Raw genomic sequence first — 25314 nt, 5'->3', positions numbered from 1 at the left:
ACTTTATACATATCCTGTCATGGTGATGTGTCCTTTTCTGCTCCCCCTGTGAGCTTTTATTGGCCTATACGCCATTTACAGGACTCTGCTGCTGCTCTCGTCCTACTGCAGACAGCAAAGCAATTTGTTCCTCAGGTGCTCATACTCCAGCTCTTCGAGGTTTTTGTGTTACCTCTGCAACTCTAGGCAGCATTAGAAGCCCCCTTGCCAGAAGATATAGAGGCAGATGTGCAATATTTAGCCTTTCAGAAGGAGACAGAGGGTTTTCTGCCCAAAATTACAGCCTGGAGTTTTATTCAAAATGAAAGCATGTAGTCTTCAAAATGTATCAGTGTCTGCCAGAAACATTTTTTGTTTGTAGCAGTCAAGTGAATTTTTCAAGCTCCATTAGTAATAATACAAGAAGCTTTGAATGGTATTAGTGCTGAAGGAAGTAAATTGTGACTTTCTCTTGATGGAAAAACTTCTACTGAAAGACAGATCATTTTCTATTTTAGGTAGGCACTGCTTATAGCACTTAAATCTGTACCATGTTTGTTTGTCTGCAATGACTTTCTGGGTTAAAATGTGTTACATCGTTATTTTTCCTACCTGCAGGCCCTATGCCCTGTGACTGGCTTATGGAAGGAATTAATGCAACTTTTGCCTTCCGTTGCCTATGGTGAAAATCTTTGTCCTTTTTTTTTGTTTCCACCGAGTGATTCAAAGGAAATGCATCAAACCTCTAAGTTCTAGCTCAGAAAATACAGTAAGACACTGGTTTTCTTCTGACTTTTGGTAGACTGGCTTAGTTCAAATATATGCTGCTTTTTCCTGAACTGAAAGTTGTAATTCTGGAGATGAAAAATCTCAATGGGAGTTGAATTCAATCTGAAACAGAGAGTTGGATAATGTTAGTAGTATTCTTTTAGCACAATATAAACACAGTACAAAGTAAGGTTTATAATAGTGTTCAAAGAACTCTTAAGGAGTTCTTTTTCTGAAGCTAAAACGGAGCAGCTTGAGGGCAAAACAGCTCAAAATTTGGATCTAAATTATAATTTCTTTGGACATAGCCTGTAACTTTTTCCACTTTCAAATCTATGGTCCTGTAAGGAAAATATTTAACAGTATTTTAAAATTTGCTGCCACTTTTTCTGTCATTTTAACCGCTTCCTTCCCCTGCCCCAGACATTTTTTTTTCCACTATGTCACTTTTAACCCTTATGGCATAAAAATGAAGTCTCAAAGCATTCCTTAAGATAAACTTATTGAATATGAGATTTTTTTTCACTTCTTTTTCTGCTATTGCTACTCATGTCAATGGTTAACAGTTATATTCTACAGAAAACGTAGCTTCATAGCTGTATTTTAAATCAGCAAATTGTAGAGAAAGAAGCAATAGTATATGCATTAACCATGTAGAGGGAGAATGTCTTTTTACTTTTTCCTGAGCTCCATGTGAAGGAGGTGCATTCATTGCCTGACATACAGTTTGATCCTAAAGACAAAGGAAACGGTGTGCAGGGCACAACAAAAAGATAGAATATTTTTGGAGAGCTTGTTTCAAAAGAGCTTGAAGGTCTGTTGTTAGTTTTGATTCCAAAACTTAAAGGAACAGGGAAATGAGCAATAACACTTGTTTTTATTGACGGTGTGTTTACTGCTTTTACCTTATTCAACATATAAATGAATACCAAACTTGCCAAAACAAATCCATACGGTAAAGCTTGTTATGATTTCCCAACTTGAACACTGAATGGTATTTCTGTTGGGGCATCTGATAATTGGTTAACTGGTGTGCTGTATATTTTGCAAAACAAAAATGAAGAAATTCTTGCTGTTTCTGCAGCTTGCTTTGATGCATATGAATTGGGAAAAAACAAACAAACAAACAAAAAAAAACCCAACCCCCCCCCCCCCCCAACTGTTCAGTGTCTAATTTTGCTTTGACTTCTCTTCTGTAATTTCTGGCTTCACTAAAAAGAAAAGAAACACTCCCAAAACCTGTAACCTAATCGCATCTTAAGCATAGCTTGGCTATTGAGTATTTTCTCACTCTTATATTTTGTTTGTAAATTCTAGCATTATATGCAAATCCATTATTTTTTCAAATATGAATGCTCTCTTATTCTTTATTTTGAATTTGAGCAAGATTAGGTATAGCAGTATTCTTATTATTTAATATATATATAATATATATAATAATTATTATTATATTATTATAGTATAGCAGAATAATTATTACAGTGGAGTGTGTACAAGCATCTGATTTTATATCATGGGTCACAGTCCTACTAGACTCGGTGTAAACAGTGCTAAAAAAAAAAAGGCAGCAAAACCTATGTTCACATAGAGAAAGGAAGAATGAGATGGATGGATACAGACATATGTCTAAGGAAGTATAAGACATAAATTAACCTATGTAGGCCACCATAGTAAGTGGGACACTTGTGGCTGTTGCTTTTCAGGCAGCCTTTGGGAAATGAGCGTTTGCAGGTCTGCACTGTAAGTGTGAATGGCAGTCAGGGGGTGAAGAATGAAATTTTTTTCTTGGAAAAAAAAAAATAGGGGATAGGCAAGGGAGGCTAGCATTTGCAGGGATTAGAGCTTGGAATTGACTTTTTGAATGCAGAATGAGTGATAAGGAGACTGGAAGTTGGTCATGGATCTGAAAAAGGGGGGAAAAAAACCCCCACTTGGTGATGACGAATTAGCCGGTGGAAAGACAGTATCCCAGCCAAAGTAACGGAATTGGTTATCAGTTGTTTGAGGCCTTCTGCATGAATATAACTGTCAAGACTTCAAGCAAGTTTGCCTGCCAGATAGATAGATGTCAGTAATGTTAAAATAAATAAAAAATTATTAGTAGCAATAATTGTGTAAATGATAAAATAGTGAGAATGAGTCTTTGAAAGACTGAAGCGCATCTGTCAAATCACAGTGCAGAGGTGGTTGATTATGCTGTGTGTTATCTTCTAGGAGCTTTGAAGCATAATTTATCACGGGAGAATAATTAGAAAATGTATGCCTATGTGGTTATTTTGTGTGTAATGGTAATAATTCAGTGTATAGTAATTGTTAGTTCTCTGGGTTCTTGAGTTATTGGGAAGTTTAATGGTAATCGTAGATACGTATTCAAGTAATATTTGCTGGTAGATAGTTATTGGCTGAATAATGACGGCTAGTAAATGTTATCCAGTCTTGTTCAACAAGAACTCTTTATACCAGTCCTTGTTCTCTAACTCTCCTGAAGGCTCTGTTCTACATCTTTTGTCACATTCTTGCTCACCAGCTGCTTGTTTGTGTGTAGCTTTTCTATTTGACTTTTTTTTATGGATTGTATAACACTATCCTTTTGTTTCCATTTGGAGGACTCTTGCATCTTTAAGTCCCTGTTTTACAGGGGAAAAAAAAAAAAAGATTGGGTTTTTCCAATTCAGTTATGTTCTTTAACATACAAATTTTTGTATCAAACCAGCACAATTAAAATGTTAACTTTTTGTAGGCAGGACGCATGTTACATATGTGACAAGTACCTTGTTGGCACATGACTGAGTATAACACAATAAGGTTCTAAGTCATTAAAGAATCATAAAACAAACCAGAAGTTTGTGTAGATCTCCTAGAGTCTATACCTGTTAAATCGACCATTAAATTCTGAGGGATTGTGCCCTGCCTTGTGCAGACCACATAGATTATTTGTTACTGTAGGTGCAAAAAGAAATAATATAATAATGTTAGATGAGCTTGGTCTTGTCAATAAGGAAAACTTTACCATACTTAATTTCAGGAATGAAACAAAGTCTCATAATTCCATCTTTAAATAAAATACTATGATTTAAATTAAAAAGCATGATTGAATGAGATAACATTTGCTGCCAAAGTATATGAACCAACAACGAGGTGATAGTTTTGAACTTTTTTGATGTTCATTTAATTGTTTTATTATCAGAGGGAGTAAAAATAAACAGTTATGTCAAAACAAAAATAAACATGCTGTTTTGGAACATATGCTGATGCAGTATCTTTTTTCTGAAATACTGAGGATTAGATGTATCATAAAAAAAAATATAACAACCGTGCAATAGGCAAATATGGGATCATCTGCATCCTATGCTAATCTCCTGATCTCTGATAGTTAGATACAGCCTTACATTTTGAAACATATGAACTAACTCTGCTTCCAAAATGTTTGTCATTAATTACAACCATTATAAACAAACATATTTCCAAACCTTTTAGTTCCCCATGTGTATTCTTGAATACTACATTCATTGTATTTTCCTAACAAGAGAGTGATTTTTTTTTTTTTTAAAGCTGAGAGTTTTGAATTAGTACAAGAATTAATCAGATCTTGTAGCCTTACTTAAAAATGTAATATGTTGCTAATTGCTTTTCTTATCTATATTACAGGCAGAGGCTGATGTTTCTACTTGGTGTGGGCAGTTTGCAGCTCTTTGTTCAAAGCAATTGGACTGGGCCTCCTGTTCAGTTGAAGCTTCAGGACTTTTTGCCACCTGCATTGTTACAGAAATTCTGTGAGGTATGCTTGGATTTTAACAATAAGCTGTCCTTTTACTGTCACTGCTTTTCACAAATAACCATAAGACACAGATGTGTCAGAGAAGGCGCATCTGTGAGGCACAGTGCTAGAATGAATTTCCTTGATCATTGATCATCTTCAGCTGTATCAGGTTTATAAGCAGTGTCCTAAAAGTAAGTTACTCTGTTTCTCTACTCAAGGGATTTCCTGCTGGAGATGTTGGTTTTGGATGGGGAAGATATGCTTATTATATGGGAGCATTTACTCAAAGGGCATTTGCAGTCAGTAAACTTTTTATTTCTTTATTTTGGGATGTGTTCTTAGCTGGATCAAAAAAAGATATTTATAAATGGCTTAGAAATTTTCCTTCCTTAGGGTAAGGTAGAAGCTGCAGAATATCTGGCAGATACTAAGAGAACAATAGATTTGGATGCTCAGTACCCTGGTAGCTCATGGGTGATGCCAAGTGAATTGTAGTAGTATTAGTACAAAAATGCTAACTCAAATAGAGCTTTTGGAAGAGGAGGGGAATGCAGGAGATGAAACAGAGGACTGTCAGTTATATTTACTTTGGCATCTTTTTATATAAAGAACTAATCAACACCATATTCTTTTTAGTGAGATGCATATATTGTTTCTCATGGCAGTACCACACTCCATCTCATGACTTTCCTGCATCTGTGGTTCAGCACAGATTCTTGAGCATTAATTTTTCTCTTTGAATTAAAGCTATGGTAAAATACTGATTACTGCAGTGTGTCAGGAAAGAACATATTGCTAGTCTCTGCTAATGCTAAATCTACACAGGAGTTTGAATTTAGAATTTCACTGTGAATAAGGTATGGACCACAACCAGTGTAAATGCTGTGAACTGTGGAATAGGGGGAAGTTTGAGTATATGAAAAGTATATGAAAAGTTTCACATAAAACTGTCGGATCTGTGTTGCATTATTGTGGCATGTTTTTGCAAGAATTCCATAATTCATAAAGTCCTGCCATAGGTTTGTTTGCAAGGTTGTATTTCTAAATAACTAACTCAGATACAGTATCTCTCCCCTTTTTTAAACAGTTGTTTACCAGTTTGGTTTATCTTTTAGAGCTGACATGGTGTGTATATAGGCTTTTTTTTTGCTCGATTTTTTTTTTTTTTTGATACTAGAAATTCAGATCTCATCATCTGATGACTAAATAAGTAACAGTGGAAACCAAGTGTACTAAACCTACTAGGTTGTGAAATGAGTTAGCAGAAATTTTGAAGTATGCTGTTTCTGAGGGGAAAAGTTCAGTTTGCCATATGGATAATAAAAAAAGAAACCCAAACTCCTTTCTTCCATTCTCCTTATAATTTGTTTATAATCTTTAAGATTATAGTATTAAACTATTGTTAAAATCTGTGCATCCTCTTTACTGAAGAACTCTAATATTCTATGTTAGTGTATATGTGCAGGCTGCAGACTAACATGGAGGCTGCAGCCCAAGATGATAGTCATTGCTGTCATTGACAGAGTTCACAGACCTGTAAAACACAGTGTTCATAATTTCTATTAACTGTCCCATTTATTGTCTGTCTTAATGGAAGAATGAGATACTAATTGCCTGTTGAATAAGGGAATACAGGTCTCCTGTTTAGTTTTTTACGTTTCTGCTGTGGCTGTGGATGTAATGCAATGTTTGCTTACACAGAGGTGGTATTCCAGAAACTGAATTGGCAAGAGATTATAAAGGAAAACAGACTTGAACGTACTTGATTTCTAATGAGTACTGCATCAGACTTCGATATTGCTGCAAGGTTTAGCTATTTATGCATTCAGGCAGAAGAAGTTTACCTTTATTTATATTACTGCTATCTATATTATCTTCCTCTGAAATGTTTGTGGGTTTTTCCCAAGAGCACTAAACATTTATGTGCTAAAATATAATATCCAGTTCTCTTCTTTATTAAACATCTTAATTCAAAAGCTTTTGTATGTTTTGAATTATCTTTATGTACTTACTTTTCTTTCCAAGGATTCTTAGTACATACTTACTCTGTAAAAATTAACATCTTGATAAACTGACATTTCTGCGCTTCCATTAATCCAGCTTTCCGCTCTTGCATACATAGATATTCAGAAAAAGTGGGTTAAAAATATAGCTCTAATTTTCTCTATCTGTTGTAATCTTCCATATTCTGTCATCAAGACTGATACAATCCCATTTTAAATAGACCTTCAATTTTTCAGATTTTCAGACTAAAATGATCTTTTCCCATGTCAAGGTTAAAAAATTATGTCTTCATGTTTCTTTTAGCCTGTTCTAAGTAATATCACTAACTTTCATTCTTACAATGTCTCATTTATTCCAGGAATGTTTTCAAAACTGTTACTATTTTCAGAACACTTTATTGGATTAGTCTTAACTTTATGCTTTCAGGCTATGTAACTGCTGCCATTTCTATCCTTTGAAAGTTTCACCTCTGGGTCAGTGGCGTAGTTTAATTTCTGCTCCCAGATAACTTCTGAATGCATCATTACTTTCTTATGAGTGCATTAAGACTGCATGAGACTATAATTAATTTCAGTAAAGAACAAATAAAATAACCTCTTTTAGATGAGTTGCTGGTAGGGGCCTCTTGGATGTCTTCCATAAACAATATTCATGAGTATGTGTACATTATTTCCCATCCCTCAAATTGATTCCAGCCTTCTCTGTAAATTATGGTTACATTCATTCACTCTATTAGGATTTCTTTTTATGTCCTGCACAACTGGCTTGTGCTTTTCACTTTTGACTCCACACATAAAAGTAGTTCAGTAATTCCTAAACAGAAGACCAGCTAGCATTTTAGTTATTAGGTGTCTTTCGGTTTTCTAAAATAACTTCGAGACTTCACCGTACCAGTTAAATAGTCTGACTGATACTACCTTGAGTTTTTTAATAAGTGAATTGTGTTAAAGGAAGATTTAAAAAGTACTGGATTTCAGTTAAAATGCATTAGGAGTTCTGGCTTTGAACTTGCTGGGATTAGACTAAAACATTTTTAATGAGCTAAGTGCTTAAAATAAGTGGGATATAATAATAGGCTCCTTGTGTCTTAAAGAACTGTCACTGTCTGTCTGCATGTAAGGGAATAAAAGGTACAGAACTGTTGAAGTTGGAGCATGTTTATCCTACCTTAAGTTTCAGAGTTTCTGAGTATTAGCTCATACAATTGAGTTTAGTATTTTCACTAGATGAACTGGACAAAACTGTGTAGTAGGACTAATTAAGACCACCAGTGACTGTAAGAATGTTGTGAGGACAAGCTGCTTCAATTGTTTGTTGTCTGAATTCGTATTCACAAGTGTGATGTATTTGGTAACAGTGAGAAGCTCCATCTGAAAGAAGATCCCAATGTGTTAATTGATAATACATGTAAATAACTGGTAGGAATCCTCCAAATACATGTATCAACAGCTCCTGCTGGCCCTTTTGTAATTTCCAGGTTGATTCCAAATAATGAGTTTTGGAATGCGTTTGAGTAATTCTTTTTCCTTATACTTGTATTACTGCTTGTTTTATGTATTATTTGATCCTTTTGCTAGAAAAGACTGAAATATTACCACACTTTTATTGATACTGATAGCCATGTTCATAATTCATATGAAAAACACCGATCTACTATGTAGTACCACTGTTTCAAATCCAACATGATTCCTTAGCCTTGTTAATTCAGTCTATTGGGAATTCCTCTTTTTTTTCCAGACCCAGATGCTTGGCTGCCATTAGCATAAACTGGCCAGAAAGAAGAAAGAGTTGAATTTTAGGCTGACTGATGTGCTGTTTGAATACCAGTAACCAGCACGATATAGGCTTTGAAGACTTTGCAAATTTCTCCCTCTTGTGGAGAATATAAGGAGGAATGATCGAGGCTAACTGTGGAGGCAGAGATAATCTGCTAACGTAGCCTATGGTCTTGCCCTACCTTCCCTTGCTATGAATATAGAAAAGGAGGGAGATTCTTAATGCAGCCACTTGGAAAATACTCCCTTAAAGTGGAGCAAAGTTACCCTCATAGGGAATACAAACAAGAGCATTCGTAGCATGTAGTACTCACGGGGAAGGCTTGCTTATGCTAGCTCACCTTTATTCCAGTCTGCAACTCTGCTCTGCATGGGTCAGGTGTTGCTGGCTTGGATCATGAAACTGGAGACAGCCTCCACTGTAATGTTACCTCCTTTGCAGAAAGTTGAAGAGAGCGGCAGTTACAAACAAAACTTATTTTTCCAACTCCTAAAGTCTAGAGAGAGTCAAGAGTGAATTCTCTTCCAAAGGACCAAATCTCTGGCTGGTAACCTCTGTACATCCTCCATTATCCTGGAAGATATATCACCTTAGCTTTGCCAAATGACAAATGGTTGTGCAGTAGTCTTTGTACTGTTTAAAATCTGAGAAGCCCAGTATATAAGGCTTGGTAGCCACATACAGATGCCTTATTTGATTTTTTGTTTCTCCCCCCTCCTATCCATTTTTTAATTAGTTCTTCCCAAGCCTTTAGCCTGGCTTTTTCTACCTCTGTGTATGTCTGCACTTACCTCTTTAAGATTTAGGGGAAAGATCCCCAAGACTGACAAAGAGATGATGAAATGCTAGGAAGGCCATTTCAGAGCAGTCCTTTATACAAAAGTAAAAGCATACCAAATGCTCTCGTTGCCTCTAATCATTATCATTAGCAAGAAAATAAGATGGAGTCTCTAAACTAAAATTGTCATACACTATTCTTAGAGCTATTGAACATCAGAAGATTTTTTTTCTGATTATCGTCATCATTACTCAGGTAGTAACAATTGTGCTGGGAAATACTTTTGGAATAATGTGAAATAGCCAAGAGTACTGTCCAGCTTGCAGTTGATGTAGGGCTTTAGTAGTAGTTACTTACAGTTGCTGGTAAGTTACTGTTTGGAAGTTGAATACATAACCAGCTGTGTTTCAGAGATTAAAAGTATGTATGTAGAGTGTCCTGGTTTCGGCTGGGATAGAGTTAATTTTCTTCCTAGTAGCAGGCATAGTGCTGTGGTTTGGATTTAGTAGGAGAAGAATGCTGATAACACACTGATGTTTTAGTTGTTGCTAAGTACTGCTTAGGCTAGTCAAGGACTTTTCAGCTTCCCATGCTCTGCCAGGTGCACAAGAAACTGGGAGGGGGCACAGCCAGAAGAGTTGATCCAAACTGACCAAAGGGCTATTCCATACCATATGATGTCATGCTCAGTATATAAACTGCGGGGGGGGGGGGGGGGGGGGGGGGGGTTGGCCGGGGAGCAGCGATCACTGCTCGGGAACTGTCTGGGTATCGGTCAGCAGGTGGTGAGCACTTGCATTATGCATCACTTGCTTTGTATATTATTATTATCATTATTATATTGTTATTATTGTCATTACTATTTTACTTTATTTCAATTATTAAACTGTTCTTATCTCAACCCAGGAGTGTTTCTTACTCTTACTCCTCCGATTCTCTCCCCCATCCCATCGGGGTAGGGGGAGTGAGCGAGTGGCTGCGGGGTGCTTAGTTGCTGGCTGGGGCTGAACCACGACAGAGAAGTCAATTGAGCTTCATTTGTCTGTATTTAGTCCAGAGGTGGTTGAACGGAACCATCTGCAGGTCCAATGGAAACTGGATGATTACCTCAGAGATTTCTCAGCATATGTTCATAAAGTAATTGTCTAGTATATGCTTCTGTGCTTTAAGAAAATTATTCCTGATTAAAATAATTACATGTTTTGATGGCAAGTCTGGTGAAGAATGGAAAGACTCAACACTCTAATCCAGGTTTACTGGGTTACGAACATTGTGTTAGCAAGTCTTGGGTTGTGGCCATTTTGAGATAGGTGAAATTTTTGAGCTATATGAGATAGGTTCAACACTTTGAATATTCAAGTGTTTAAATACAAGAAGACAAGCTCAAAATTTTTTTTTACTCTTGGCCAATATTTTAGGGATTTTTGTGGACTTGATTCCTAACTTTTCAGTCCTTGAAGCTGTAAAAGCTTGAATGTCTACCTCTTTTATATGTAGCTGTTCTCTCATCATAAAGACTACCAGGGCAGTAAATTCTGTTGTTACAATTCTGCACTGATAATGCAGTCTTAGAGCAGAAGTTGGAAGAATAAATGTTGGTTTAGGCTTTCTCAGCTAAAAGAAAAGGATATCTGCTTTCCTGTGTGGGATTTGCTCCATGCAAAAGAACATGTATTTTTTAAAATAGAAGATAGCAGTTCTTTGGCTCTAAGACTTGTTGGCTTATTTTCAAGGCTATGACATGTCATCATCTCTCCCTTCTCCCTCCCTCATTACATTCCTTGTAATGTTACATTAGCTGGACTGAGTTCTCCCGTGAAAGGATTTGAAATGCGAATTTGAGATTAAATAGTTGCTACAGTGCTTAAACAATGTAGATTACTATAGTTTAGCAAGGCTGTTTTAGAAGATGGTTCTATAACAAAGCTTACAGCTTCTTTGCTTTCCCACTGAGTATTTTAAGTAATGTCTGCTTTGAATATAGAAAGAATCAAAAAGGAACAGATGGAAAAAAGTTTAAAAATTATATAAAGTGTCCTATTATGTGTGTCTGTGTATTTTAAAAATGAATCTTTAGAAGTACTGAATGATGATTTTCCCTCTCAAAATCAGAGTAGAGATGTTGGTAAAGCTGTTCCTTTCTGAATCGCTAGAGGTGGGAGGGATCTGGTATACTTCCACTTGGAAGTTTCTTTCATTTATTCTCAAGTGGTTTGTCAGGCTATTGTAAACTTTGTTTTCCATGGTGGATTGAAATGACTGCAGTGATGTCATGCAAGAATTCCACTTTGAGTAAATAATTTAAAGTCACGAGTCGTTGTCTACAAAGTAAAAGTATTTTCAATGTTAATGCAAGATAAATAATTAACAAACATAAGCAAATCAGATAAAAAAGCCTTAAGATTATCATCCGGTCATTAAAAAGTGAACTAGGGGAATAATGTGGCTTAACAACTTTTATCTTTTAATGTAACCCGTTGGTAAAGGTATTGAGAAAAGTTTCAGATAACTTGGGAATTACATTATTCATTTAGTTTAAAAAGCTGAAATGTGATTCAAATAACTTCCATCCTGGTTGCATAGACTGAATAAGAATTTTTCTCAGGCAAGTGCCTTCAATGCAAGCTGTCATTTAACCTTTTCTTCTCTTTCCCTTCCATTCCATTTCCTTGCCCCTTTCATACCAACTGAAAACAAAACCCTACTTTTCTGAGTTTTAAAGGAAACCTGCCATATAAGAACCAGGAATAAACTGATGAACTGACACCTCCCTAAGTCTGAAGATAAACTGCTTGAATGCTTTCATTGCGTTAAAAGGGAGAGAAGAATAGGTGACTGTCAGATGACACCACTGAGAGTCAGATTCCCTGGAGAGCCACCTCAAGCCCATTAAGTAAAAGAATTGCTATAGGGAACATGATACAGGAAAGCATCCAAAGCAGAGAGAGGTTTTTATTTATTGGACAAAGGGAAGAATAACTCTAATATTGCTGCCCTGATGCCACTCCAACAGGACCCTCCCTCTGCAGAAAGAGGAAGATAACACATATTGACATCACTGGAGGAATATCTAGTGTATTTGAGTGCTGTAGGATTAATTTAATTATCAAATTATTTTATTTCTGTGATTACAAATTAAATGGCATGGATTTATCAGAAGTTTTTCTCCTTAGATCATGGGAAGGATTATATTATTGGAATGTGTTTAGGGATAATATTGGTTGGACATATGCATTTCAGGTGGGAGGAAATCAGAATCTTTCAGATCATGTTGATATGGTGTATCTGGACAGCAAGAAACAAGGCAGAATTCACTGTGACTTGGTAAAAGGTTGAGACTTCAAGAGATGGTGATTTTTTTTTTTTAAATGTGTTGAGCAGACTTTTTCCTTAAATACGTGAAGAGTTATTTTGCCTGATTCTATATTATAGGACTTGTTTATAGGACTTTACTTATGTTTCCTGAAACTTGTAATTTTTTTTTCTTTCTTCTTTCAGCCAAAAACGCTGCATGCAGCTATTCTGAAGATGCTGGTTCTAGATGGTGAATCAGTCTATACCTTGACTTCTCATCCTATTTTGCTGCTTATAGCAAGGATAATTCTTGTGAATTCAAGACACAAACTTGCATCTTTCCAGGTAAGAAATATGTCATTAATGATTATGACTGCCAGCTACTCATTAATTGGTGTTCTCATTCTTTTTTTCATACCTCATTGAATTAGTATAACTTCCATTTCTTTTTCTGTAGCTCTGAGGTTTTTCCCTCTGAGAAACAGTTTAGACAAAGTGATTACAATTAAACACAAGTATCTTTTTCATAAAGATATTTTCTCCCTGTCTTCCCCAAAAGAGAAGATGCCTTCATTACTTGGAAAAATTAGAAAATTTAATAGGAAGCAACTTTAAGAGAGACATGTACTCTGTGACATTATCTGGGGGACGGGGTGGTAGTGGTGGGAGAAAAGCCCTATAATGCAGCATACATATACTATGTCCTTTTTAACAAGCTTTGGGATGCTGTTAACCATTACTGTATGAATTCTAAGCCATGAGTTCAGATGCCAAGGAAGTCCTCTCTTTTGTTTGTCATTGTCCTCTACCACTTCTGCAGGCATCGATGTGGAAGCTACCTTAATTTTCTGTTGTGCTTGGACATTAAAAACAAGAAGATATGATGAACCTCTTTTCAAGAGGGTTTTTGGCTCTACCTCATTTGTAATTTAGCAGCAGGCTAGTTGGTAGCAGGACTTTCTGAAACTGGGGTACTTTTAACAGCAGCAACTTCTCTTTATTGCATTCCAGTTGAACAGAATTTGGCTGGAGATCAAAATGCCACATGGTCCCTCTTTATGCTTGGCTGACAACATCCATTCCCAGCTGGGTCTTTGTATGAGTGATGAATTAAACTGTGTGGGAGATGTTGGCTGTACTGCATTTCTGGAAGCCAGGCTCTTCCATCGTTTTCCCTGTTATTCACAGATGAGTGCTGTTGAATTTCAGCAATTGGGTCAGTCAGGAAGGCAGAAAATGTGCCTGGTATAAAAAATTCCCTTGCTGCCTTCCCTCAGACTGACATAATGGGGGGCCACCTTCTACCCAGTGGAGGTTCAATTACTTGTGGCTACATCAAGTTTGGATAGTAGTTCAAAGCAGCAACTGATAAAAACTACATTCATCAACAGGTCAGTGTAGCAATTAAAGCTTGCCATTCTTTCTCATTTCAGCTTGATTCAAAGTATCTTAATACCTTTGCTTCTTAAGATTAGTGCAAGTAAATTTAAAACAGGGTAGAATCTTCTGCAAGATATTATCTAAAGCATTAATAAAGCCCTACTTTATTCAGAAATGCTAATGTACATGGAAGATTAGATGCTTAAAAATTATCAAAAATTCTTAACTTGGCTCTGAAAAAACTAACATTGCTGACAGAATATTGTATAGAGCTCAGCTGGCTTACCTGAAACTTTATAACTATGTTCTCTCTGATTCTAACGTTTCTGAGTGGCAAGCATCAGGCCTCAGGAAATTGTATCATTAAGCTGAATACTCATTGTGTGGGAAAATGAATACTTCATTATATAAAGCTAAAGAAGTAATTTGCAACTTCTTATTTAAATTGCCTTTAGGTTTCTAAGTAAGTGATGAAGTATTGGGATTTGACTTCTTTCACAGAGTCTGTTGTTTGTGTGCTTTTACTTTGTGCAGCTTGGTATCAAAAGTGATCTTTCATTACTTTTTGAAATAGATGCTATTATTCTTTTTGATGGTTCCTTTCTAGGGACATGACAGTCAACTACATGTGATTGGTTTGGATGTTTTTGCTTGAATACTGTACAGCCCTTAGGTCAGTCTGTTGTAAGCGTACCTGTATAAAAAGTTAGAAGATAGGTGCCTCTCAGAAACACTCAAACATCTGTTTCACAGAAAATTATTGGTGTGCTAACAGTAGCAGAATAACTAGTAATCATTCGAGCTTGTGCAGAGGTATGCCCTACATTCACAGATTATAATCTCAAGTATAATTTTGAGAATAGAATATTGTATTATCAATTAGCTTTTCCATGCATTTCCACCTGGTGCAGCTAGAGAGGGATAAGATATGCTGGGGAACTTCTGTTTTGTGTACACAGTTTTCTAAATCAGGTATTTCCTGAGCTGTGCTTCAGCTCTGCTATAGAACGATTACTTAGTTCAGTAAGGTATTTGCCCTTCTGAAATTCCACATACAAAAATTAATACTTTCAATTTTGATGGTAAGGTGTTGTCCTGGTTTTGGCTGGGATAGAGTTAATTTTCTTCCTAGTAGCAGGCATAGTGCTGTGGTTTGGATTTAGGATGAGAAGAATGTTGATAACACACTGATGTTTTTAGTTGTTGCTCAGTACTGCTTATGCTAGTCAAGGACTCTTCAGCTTCCCATGCTCTGCCAGGTGCACAAGAAACTGGGAGGGGGCACAGCCAGGACAGTTGATCCAAACTGACCAAAGGGCTATTTCATACCATATGATGTCATGCTCAGTATATAAACTGGGGGGGTTGGTCGGGGAACAGCAATCGCTGCTCGGGAGCTGGCTGGGTGAGCAATTGCATTGTGCATCACTTGCTTTGTATATTATTATTATCATTGTTATATTGTTATTATTATCATTACTATTTTACTTTATTTCAATTATTAAACTGTTCTTATCTCAACTCAGGAGTTTCTTACTCTTAGTCCTCCGATTCTCTCCCCCATCCCATCGGGGTAGAGGGAGTGAGCGAGCGGCTGCGTGGTGCTTAGTTGCTGGCTGGGGCTAAGCCATGACAGTAGTCTAGGACTCTTCAGGCTGGAAAGGTTACTGAAGTGTGAGATCATGGCTGTCTATTAAAATCATGAATGTGGCATGAAAGAAGATAAGTAGGAAACAGTTTTTTTTTTTTTAATTGTCTTTCTGTTACAAGAATTAGGAGATATGAAATCAAAGTAGCAAGTGGCTGCTCCAAAGTGAGAACACACATGTATTTCTTTTGTCTCCTGCTCAGAGAGTTTCTTACCAGATTGTGGTCCTAAACATTTGCAGGGTTCAAAGAGCAGCTAGAAAAATTAACAGAGGAAACTTTTAGAGCACTGTAGAGCTGCTTGAATATGTTCATCTTTAAAAAGTGAGCACCAGCCTAACATACATAAAACAACTGTTTTGGTTGGGTTTGTATTTTTTAGAAATTAGAATTGAATAGATTACAAAATCTATATTTTAAAGCCACTTACCTTTTTTCTTTTTCTAAAAACGATCTATACTTGTTGTTAACTTGAAGTATCTGTATTTTCTTTCAGACATTATCTTGGTGGACTCTAAGATATGTGAATATTCACCAGCAGTTGTTAGAGGAGAGATCACCTGAGCTATTTACTCTTGCCCAGACCTGTATAACACAAGGTATGTTTCTAATTACTTGGTTCATTGGCCTAGAGCATCAGTTGTAAGATGTCATGGGGAAGGGGAGTTTGTAGACACAACTATTGCAACATGATGCTTATCAGATGCTTATGTGACCACAGAGAGTATAGAAGAAACAGAATTCACTTAAATTGGCATGGACTTGTATGGCACATGCTATTTTCCAGACTCTAAGATGAAAATGGGAATATGTGATAGTAGTCAAAAGTTTTCTTCCCACGTGCTTAGCACTGTTAACTTATCACAAGCTCACTTGAAACCATTCTGTGCAGTTCTCACTCTTATTTAATTGAGCTTATTTTGGTTTGAAAAGGGAGTGTACTTGTTTCTCTGTATCTTCATGGGGAGATAAACTTTTTTCCTGTTTTCTCTATCCCCACCTAAGTTTTGAGATTTGTTACCTCTCTGCATTATATGTAGAAAAAACAGACAGCATTAAAACTAAATATGTAATATATATTGATGTTTACAAAAGTATAATGTAGAAAGTTAAAATGTCAAATGTAATTATATTGCTTGGAATTTTTCCTAAGAGGAACAGACTCTTATACAGTCTGTTAATATCATTTGCCACAGCAACTGATAAAGCTGGAAAAAGGAGGCAAGCTTTTATGTACATTGGCCCCTCCCTACTTAGTTAGCTAAAGGTTCTTCATTTAACTTCACAAACCTGAAATTTCTGACCAATTACACTTAAGAAATTTTCTGTTGCATTTAGAGATGAATTGTCATGTATGTTTTTATTTCAACAAAGATGACAGCCTTAAATGCCAAAGTTTCAAGCCTCCTCTCTCCTACCACACTTTAATGGAGCTTTTTTGATCTGAACTGTATGTAGGTTCAGGCCATGCAAGTTATATGTAAAATATGAAGTGGGTTTTGGTCCTTGAAGAACTTTCAAATAGGTAACAGATATTAGTACAGTAATGAAATTGATCAGAGGTTTTTACTGGGTCCTCTGCAGTGAAGAAGCAGCTGATTTAATGCTTTTACTGGATGCTAAAAGCACTGGAATGGAAGGGTTTTGTTGCAATTCATGTAAACTATGATTTTTGTATTTTTTTTATACTTTATTAGAGAATTTTTGAACTAACTTCTAGACTTACCTTGCACAGGTCTGGGAATCTTAAGATTAAATTCTACTTATTCCTTAGTTTGTAGCTTTAAAATTTCTAGTTCTTGGAAACTTGGAAGTGTTGCTATTTTGATGCACATATTAGGAAGTAATTGACAGGTGTAATTTAAGCACATCATGATAAATTAGTTGGCATGTTAATTTATGGGCTTAAGGACTGGGGATGGGGGTTGGACTTCAATAGGTGCAAAGAATGAAATCTAAATTGCATTTTTAATTTTCAAATTAAATTATAGCAAATTGAGTTTTACTTAAAAAATGGGTGCTGTCAGTGTAGCGGAGTTAGTCTTACAAGCTTAGCCTGTTTAAATGCTTGTATTGAAAATAAAAATTCTTTAAAATGTGGCTTCCAAGATATGTTGTAAAAGCTAATCTCCCAGCTACTTCTCATAGCCATTTTAAGAATGGAGTTGCATACAGGTGGTCAACTGTTCTGGAGAGGGTTATTTTGCTTAGTTTGGTGGTTGGGGTAAGCTTTTTGAGACAAAATTGTTGTTGCTTAGTTTTAATGTAGTAAGGGTTGAATATTTGTGTGTTAGGCTGTACAGTACTTCTAGAATGTATATTTTCTAAATATTTACCTAAAAATATCTGTAATTTTTCTATTATGAAACAAGTGGTGCTGGTGTGCTTCATTCAGATAAGGAAGGTTAAGGAGATATGTTTGTAATATTTTTTTTAAAAAGCTTAGAAACTGTAAGTAGTCTTCTGCTCATTTCTAGGTAATTTTTTTGTTGTTCTCAGTATGTGTTCCAGAGATGCCCAGTGTCAAAGATGTTTAGATATCAGTGATTTTGCAGTTCTAATCGAGTACTGCAATTCTTGTTTGACAGTAAAGTTTTATTATCTTAGCTTTGGAGAATGCAGAGTACATGAAAACACTTCTGGGTTCTGTTAAGTAGATAAAATCTGTAATAGGGAAATTTGTAGCACATTTATGTGACTTTTTCTTCTTGGAAATACCTAAAAACTTGGAACAAAACTGAAAGAGAAGTAATCATAAAATGCATTAAAATTCATTGACTAGGTGATACTGGGTAGAGATACAGTAGTTTGTGCAGCCCTCATCTGTGAGAGGATGCTCCTGCATGTGCACAGATACTAAATGAGTACTAAGATGTCTGTTTTCAGTGACCTCTTTTGAGACTCCTGGATATGGTTTTCAGAGAAGATGGTGTAAACTACACTTGAATCTGTAGTGAGTTTGTCCAGGCCGGTTTTGCTGCCTGCTGCCTCTCAACAGTTTGTTTATTTTCTAATTAAAGCCACCTGGTATTCCAAACAAGTACCTTCATATTCCATAAAATAAATACTTAATAAACCTTTTAAATAGTCTTTGATTAGGGTTGAAAAACCCACTTGCTTGTTCTGTATCAACTTGACGGGACAACTTTGTCTTAATTACTAGAGAAAAAGATCTTCAAATTCAGGAGAAATTATCTTTTCTATTTAAAATACATTGTTCTCAAGTGTAATGTCAACATCATCACCTGAATAGAAGACAGCTGCAGTGATTCCCTGCTGTTCTGAAGCAGCTGTTGTGCAAAACCAACTGGGCTCAGTGCCATTTCCCACCCATTTGGCCCTGTGCCCAATATGGTATGGGATGCTAGAGAGATGTCTTAAGTTTGGGACATCAGTGCTTCTGTGCAGCTACATCAGTGATGTGAAGCTTCCAGCAAAGGCCCTTGAAGTCTCAAATGCCTAAACAAGTTTTGCGATTAGCACTGTAAGTAAATGATACTTAGATAGGGAGTGGCAAGACCAGTTCTCAATGTATCACTTTCATTCCTTACAGCAGTATGTATGGTTTTAGCACAAGTAATTTTATATTCAGGTCATTGAAACTTGCTAACTGTGGAAAATCAAGAAGTAAGGTATGATTATAGACTATAACCTGTTGGGTTTTTTTTCTTTGAATCCAAATCATTCAATTGGAAAGTTGCATTTTTGTGTGGTTTCCACATGTGTACATTCACATTCAGTATCTCGTAAGCTTTGTTGCACTGACAGCGATCTTTCAGGATTTAGTAGCTCAGACTACACTAACAAGTCAATGCAAATCTACGTTTACATTTGTATAAAACCCTTAGTGTGTCTTTGAGCACTTTTAGCAGAAAATCCCGTTTTATTTTTTTCCTCATATAAATAGGATCTTTTTCCTTTGGGAAGCCATCAGGGTGGTGTTGTATACATATAGAGTGTGAAAAGCAGGTAAAGATGGCAGATGTCCCAAATCATTTACTGAAAAAATTTTTTTACTCTTTTTGCAAAAAACAAAGCTTTTGTTAGAAAGGCAGATGTTTTATGGTCCTCTGGGCATTATTCTCTTTTTAAAAAAGAGAATGTGTTTAATGATAAATATGGACAAAAGAATTAAAACCTCAGATCACTTCTTAATTAAAAGTGTACATTACTTAGCTGAATGTTAACCTCACATTTAACTTTCTCAATTTTGAAGTAATGTGTTTGAAATGGGCTTTGTGTTAAAAGCAGGGATTAAGTTGCACAGACTTTGTTTTTAAATAGTTGTAGTCTCTTGAGGGTTTGGGTTTTGGTTTGTTTTTTTTTTTTTTTTAAGGATTAAGTTGTAACCTCCTGTGTTCTTTATCCTACTTCAGCTGAAAACCGTTGGAGTAATATTTTTAAGTTACCAATTTGCTTTCATTATACAAATTCTCTAAATTCTGACTTTGAAAAAAGTTAAGTTACCAGGCAGGATTTATCCATGCAAATTCTTACTTACTGAATCAAAAAAGCTGTGTAAAAATATGTTCAGACTTAGCAGCTTTCTGTACTAGTTGAAAGATTTTGAGGATTAACAAGTACTCAGAAAAGCCTAGGAGGTTTAAATGATAAAATCTATTCAGGCTAGAGTAGACTGCCAATCTCTAAATTCAAAAGTCAGAGAAAAATGTTTAAAAAATCCTTGATAATATTGGTTTTTCATATAGTAAGATTTTTTTTTTTACTGATCTTAATAAAGCATATTTGAAAAATTAAGTGTCCATTAAGTAACACAGCATCTATGTTAACCTTGGGTACCATTCTTTTTAGGTAGTGTGATGCTCTGACCTTTTAAAGAACTCTGTTACGTAAATATTTTCTGGCAAAAAAACCCCCAACACTTCCATTTAAGAATAATTCACATGAATTGTTTTCAATTTAATGGTCTGTATTTTACTATAGAAGAATATTCTTTTGTCATTTACTGTAGTTTGATAGAATTTAAATATATAAGAAATACAAATGCTTCTGTGCTGGATGAAAAAATATCTGGTCTTCTTTCCTAAAGATTTCAGATTTATTTATGAAGGTATTTTCTCCTGTTCAGATAGAAAACATAATGTTTATTACTAAGCAAATCAGTGATTATATTTAAAAAAACCCAAAAACAAAAAACCACACACACACAACCAAAAAATGAACAAACAAAAAGCTCGTAGAGAGTCCTAAGTCCACGTTCAATGTTCAGTCTGCTGGTGAAACCTTCTCATTTGAAGCCTGCTACCTAAGGAGGAAGGTATTACCTCAGTATCCTGTATTCTGAGTTCCTATGTTCTTTAGCAGGTCCAAGAAAGAGTTGTTTATTTCCTGCAAGAGTAATATATCCCAATTCAGCTTTGCTGTAAAGTATAAGTGAAGATTAAACTTTTGTTTGTTCTAGTAGTAATCCTTAGATATAAGACTTGAAAAATGCTTTAATAGTATGTATCATTTATACACCAACTATGGATTTTTGAATGTGTGGAGGTGTGAAGAGCAGCAGGTCTGCTTTAAGCGTAACAGACTTTCTCTCCTGGTCTGTTTAAAAATGTATTTTTAAAATATCATTCTCCTGGACTACATCCTGATAGCTTTTCTTTTTCTTAATTTGCAGTGACAGAAGCAGAAGCTTTGTTCGCAGGTGGTGAAAGCTGGCACTTGGCAGTTCAGTTCCATCTTGAGTGTGCCTATACATTTTTGTATTACTATGAGTATAAAAAAGCTAAACAATGTTTCCATACAGCTAAAGACATAACAAAACTGCAGATTAATCTTACAGGTAAGTTTTGCTTGTACAGTCTATGAGGATGGCTGGTTGAACCAAACTAACCCATGGTTCGTTGAGGTTTTTTACATATCCAAGTAAAAAAGAACTCTATTTTGAAAAATCATGACTTTTAACAGGTAGGACTTATTTGTCTTCCAAGAATTAGCATTGCTTGGAAAAGGGAGGAGAAATATGCTATCTAGTTACAATATCACCCCTAATATGGGTGTCTGAGAGCTGTGGTATTACAATCCTTCCTTCTCATGTTTCATATAAAATTCTAGGTCTAGCTGTCTCTGTTATGGGACTCCTGAAACTAGTTGGTGTCATGATGAATAATTTTTTTTGTTTGTTTGGAGACCCTTATAAAGAAGTCTACATGATGATTTGATGCAGTCTTTCACTGTTTATGCCACTAATCTAGATCTGCTCTATGTAAATAGCATTTAAAAGTCACTTCCAGGACTGTTGTTATCACAGAAAATAAGTAGAAAAGTAAAATTTCTGATGAACGGAAATATCAAGGATTCAGTCACTATAGAGGCCTCATAATTATCTTTCCAGAACCTATTCTTTGGAGTCAAGCAGATCAGATTGCTACACCTGCAACTTCATTTAAAATTGTGTGTACAGATGTGGGATTGTTTGGTCTAGCTGGTCCTGCTAGGTAGTCAAAATGACATAAGATGCCCACCTATTCTGTGTGAGAACTTTTGATTTTGCCTGAGTAGAAATGCAAAAAACTTTATGTAGTTTTTTCTATAGAGTTATTGGTGGAAAGGACTAAGGAACTGAAACTTGCAGCCTCCTTACCTATTATACTGCTGTACGTCACAAGGCTAGCAGTTCATTTGTATTTAGATTAGAGCTGCAGCTACCCCTTCTTATATCCTGAGTCAATTTATTATTTTAATTAAAAAAACAACAACAAAAAAATACAACCAAAAAAATCAGCCAAAAACACACATGCAAAAAAAACCCCCGCAAAACCAAACAACTTTTGTGGAACTCCATGCTCATTTCTTCAAAGGTTTTAAAGGTTTACTTTGAAAAATCTGTAATGAAAATCTTGTGGCATAATGTTTTTGCATAACTATGAGTTGATTATTTTCAAGCGTATCTGCTTAAAACATTGGAGTAATTACCATATATTTGAAGGAATTCCATGCATTTCAATTGATCCTACCCTTTTTTCCTATGCACATGTACTGTATATGTGACGTGTTCCATGTGTGGCATGTACTGCAAACTTGATGATATAAGGTAGTTTTGTTTCAAATTAGCCTAAATATTCCTTGGTTTTTATTAAAAAATCAGTGTCTGTGATGATACTCAAGCTATAAAAATTTAATTAACTAAGAACAAGTAAAATCAAAGTGGCAGGTAGCTATTCACTGATATTCCTCAACTTACACTACATGTTCAGGGTTTTTTTCCCTTTAAAGGAGATGTTTAGATTTTGGATGAATAATTTCCTTAAATCTAACCTAGGAAACAACCTCTTGTTTGGAGGGGGAAAAAAAAAGTTTGGATGCAGTGGAATTATTTGTATTTTTGATTACTTTACCAAGAAGTTATGCTAGTCCCAGAGAGAGACTGTGGTGCTATAGTCTCTTGGAAAACTGTTGTGAAACTTCTAAAAGTTCTGTGGTTTATCTCCATAAATCTGTTGGAATAGTTATGGAGGGTGTCCAACCTGAAGGCAAGTGAACTGACCTGAACATGCGGGAATTGTTGGCATTCTGGAAAAATTCATTCGATGTGCATGTTTTGGCTAAATGGAAGGCATGTTACATCATCAAAAAAGACTTTGCTTTAATGTAAAAATTCAGACTCTAGCAAAGACATTGTTAAGGCTTTTGGAAGGAATTCCCTTTTTAGGAAGGGATTTTAAGAGGTTTGTATTCTTTAATGGTTGTAATCCTTACTAGTTGAATATTTTATTATGGCATGGAAATGTATGCTGTTCTTAGAGGGAATTTAGAAACAGTATTTTCCAAAGTTATTGTAGAAATGTGTGAATAAATCATACTTGTTTTGGTTTTGTACTTTTTTTAAGTCCCATTAATACAGGTCTGTGCTGTATTCATCATTTATTAAAAAGCATCCTTATGTTCCTCACAATGAGTCACAGCCATCAATAACTCCACAAAACAATTTCCAGTAAAAGAGAAGACTGTGGTCCTTCCTGCATATAAATTTACTAAAATGAAGGGTGGTAATCCAAAATAAATTTAAGATCAACAGATCTGGAGGATTAATAATGCTGAACTCTGAGATCTGCATATTGTCTGCTTATTGGTTTCATGCCCAGTAATGCATCCCTGGGAACTTTTAATATGGAACAGAAAGTAAAGTCTCTGTGTAGATTCCCTCTTTTGGGAGGATATATGGTGCTATGAAGCAAGCAAACTTTTCCCCCGGCTTAAACACATGTGATATATGTTTTCCAAATAAAATTATTTTGTTTTGTCCCTATAATAGCAAGGAATTCTTTGCTTAAGAAAAAAAGGGGGTGGGGGGTGTGTGCATCTCAGAGCATGAACAAATCACAGTTTCTGGGTTGTAGCAAGTGAATTTATTGGTAACCAGCATACCTTTGCAAGTGTTTTATTCAGCTGTTTAAGTAGTAAGACATAATACAAAGTGAATTACAGCATAATGATTTTCAAGCATTATTAAAGTTGAAAATTGAGTGCTACCATGTAAAATTAGTATGAATCATTACCCAGTATTTTTCCCTCTGTGTGTGTGTCTTCTATGCGGTGTGCCTTACGATTTTAAGGTGATATTTTTAGAACCTTTTTCATTTCTTCATAAACTCTTAAAACAGGGCTTTCCCATTAAAAGGGGTGATTGGCAGAAAAGGATAAATCAGTTTAATTTCTGGTTTCCCTACTGTTCTCTTTCCACCTCCAGAAAGAAAAAGGGGTGACTGCTATTTCAGTGCGTGTGCCAGGTGATTCTTACTGACAATGGCCTCATCCTCATGCCTTTGTCACATGGGCAGTCAATCATCTTTACCGCAGAGATTCTTGTCCTGCAAAATTTTCAAAATTATAATGAAATTAAGAACTTGATCTTAACTGTTCTGCAAAAGCAACAGTGGATCAGCATTCAGTCCTCTGTTTCTGTTACTGGACTTTTATGGTTCACGTTATCTGAGCATTGTATCATAGTAATAATAAGCAAGCTGTCCTGGTTTCGGCTGGGGTAGAGTTAATTTTCTTCCTACTAGCTGGCATAGTGCTGTGTTTTGGATTTAGTAGGAGAAGAATGTTGATAACACACTGATGTTTTTAGTTGTTGCTGAGTACTGCTTAGGCTAGTCAAGGACTTTTCAGCTTCCCATGCTCTGCCAGGCACACAAGAAACTGGGAGGGGGCACAGCCAGAATAGTTGATCCAAACTGACCAAAGGGCTATTCCATACCATGTGACGTCATGCTCAGTATATAAACTGGGGGGGGGTTGGCTGGGGAGCAGCGATCGCTGCTCGGGAACTGTCTGGGTATCGGTCGGCGGGTGGTGAGCAATTGCATTGTGCATCACTTGCTTCGTATATCATTATTATTGTTATCATCATTATTATACTGTTACTATTAGCATTACTATTTTGCTTTATTTCAATTATTAAACTGTTCTTATCTCAACCCAGGAGTGTTTCTCACTCTTACTCCTCCGATTCTCTCCCCCATCCCATCGGGGTAGGGGGAGTGAGCGAGCGGCTGCGTGGTGCTTAGTTGCTGGCTGGGGCTAAACCACGACACAAGCAAACCTCCAAATTTTATAGACTAATTTTTAGCTCCATTTTGGCTCTGGTTAGGATTCTGTTATTCTAAGTTACTGTCCTGAAATTGTTCTATGATTTCTGATTGCAGCTTGCAAACAGGTTGCTAACAGAGGAGGAACAGATGTGTTTTTCTTTTCGTTTGGTATAAATGTCAATTGCCACCCTAAAAACTAGTAAAAGTTGTTTGAGGGTCAAGTAAAGAACTGAAGAAACAACACAGAGGAATTTCACATTGTGCATTCTGAATATTGATTAATTGAGTAGACAGCCTTCATTGGTTTTCTGTTTCACTCTCTCCCATGATACTTTTACAGTATATAATGTGCCGTATTATGGTAATGTCATGTC

The 25314-nt window shown here is 35.9% G+C and overlaps 1 protein-coding gene across 1 annotated transcript in view; it reads left to right on the top strand.

Annotated features, from left to right (window-relative positions):
- The window catches only part of TTC27 (tetratricopeptide repeat domain 27), a 134707-nt gene that overhangs the window by 4602 nt on the left and 104791 nt on the right, over window positions 1-25314 (top strand). Inside the window, exons 3-6 of the mRNA XM_075708062.1 lie at window positions 4396-4525; window positions 12564-12704; window positions 15883-15985; window positions 21022-21186. Coding sequence (XP_075564177.1) covers window positions 4396-4525; window positions 12564-12704; window positions 15883-15985; window positions 21022-21186 — 539 coding nt within the window. The remainder of the gene's footprint in view (window positions 1-4395; window positions 4526-12563; window positions 12705-15882; window positions 15986-21021; window positions 21187-25314) is intronic.

Source organism: Pelecanus crispus, chromosome 3 (assembly GCF_030463565.1).
Source record: "Pelecanus crispus isolate bPelCri1 chromosome 3, bPelCri1.pri, whole genome shotgun sequence".
Lineage (NCBI taxonomy): Eukaryota > Metazoa > Chordata > Aves > Pelecaniformes > Pelecanidae > Pelecanus > Pelecanus crispus.
This window is presented reverse-complemented; position numbering and strand designations above follow the sequence as displayed.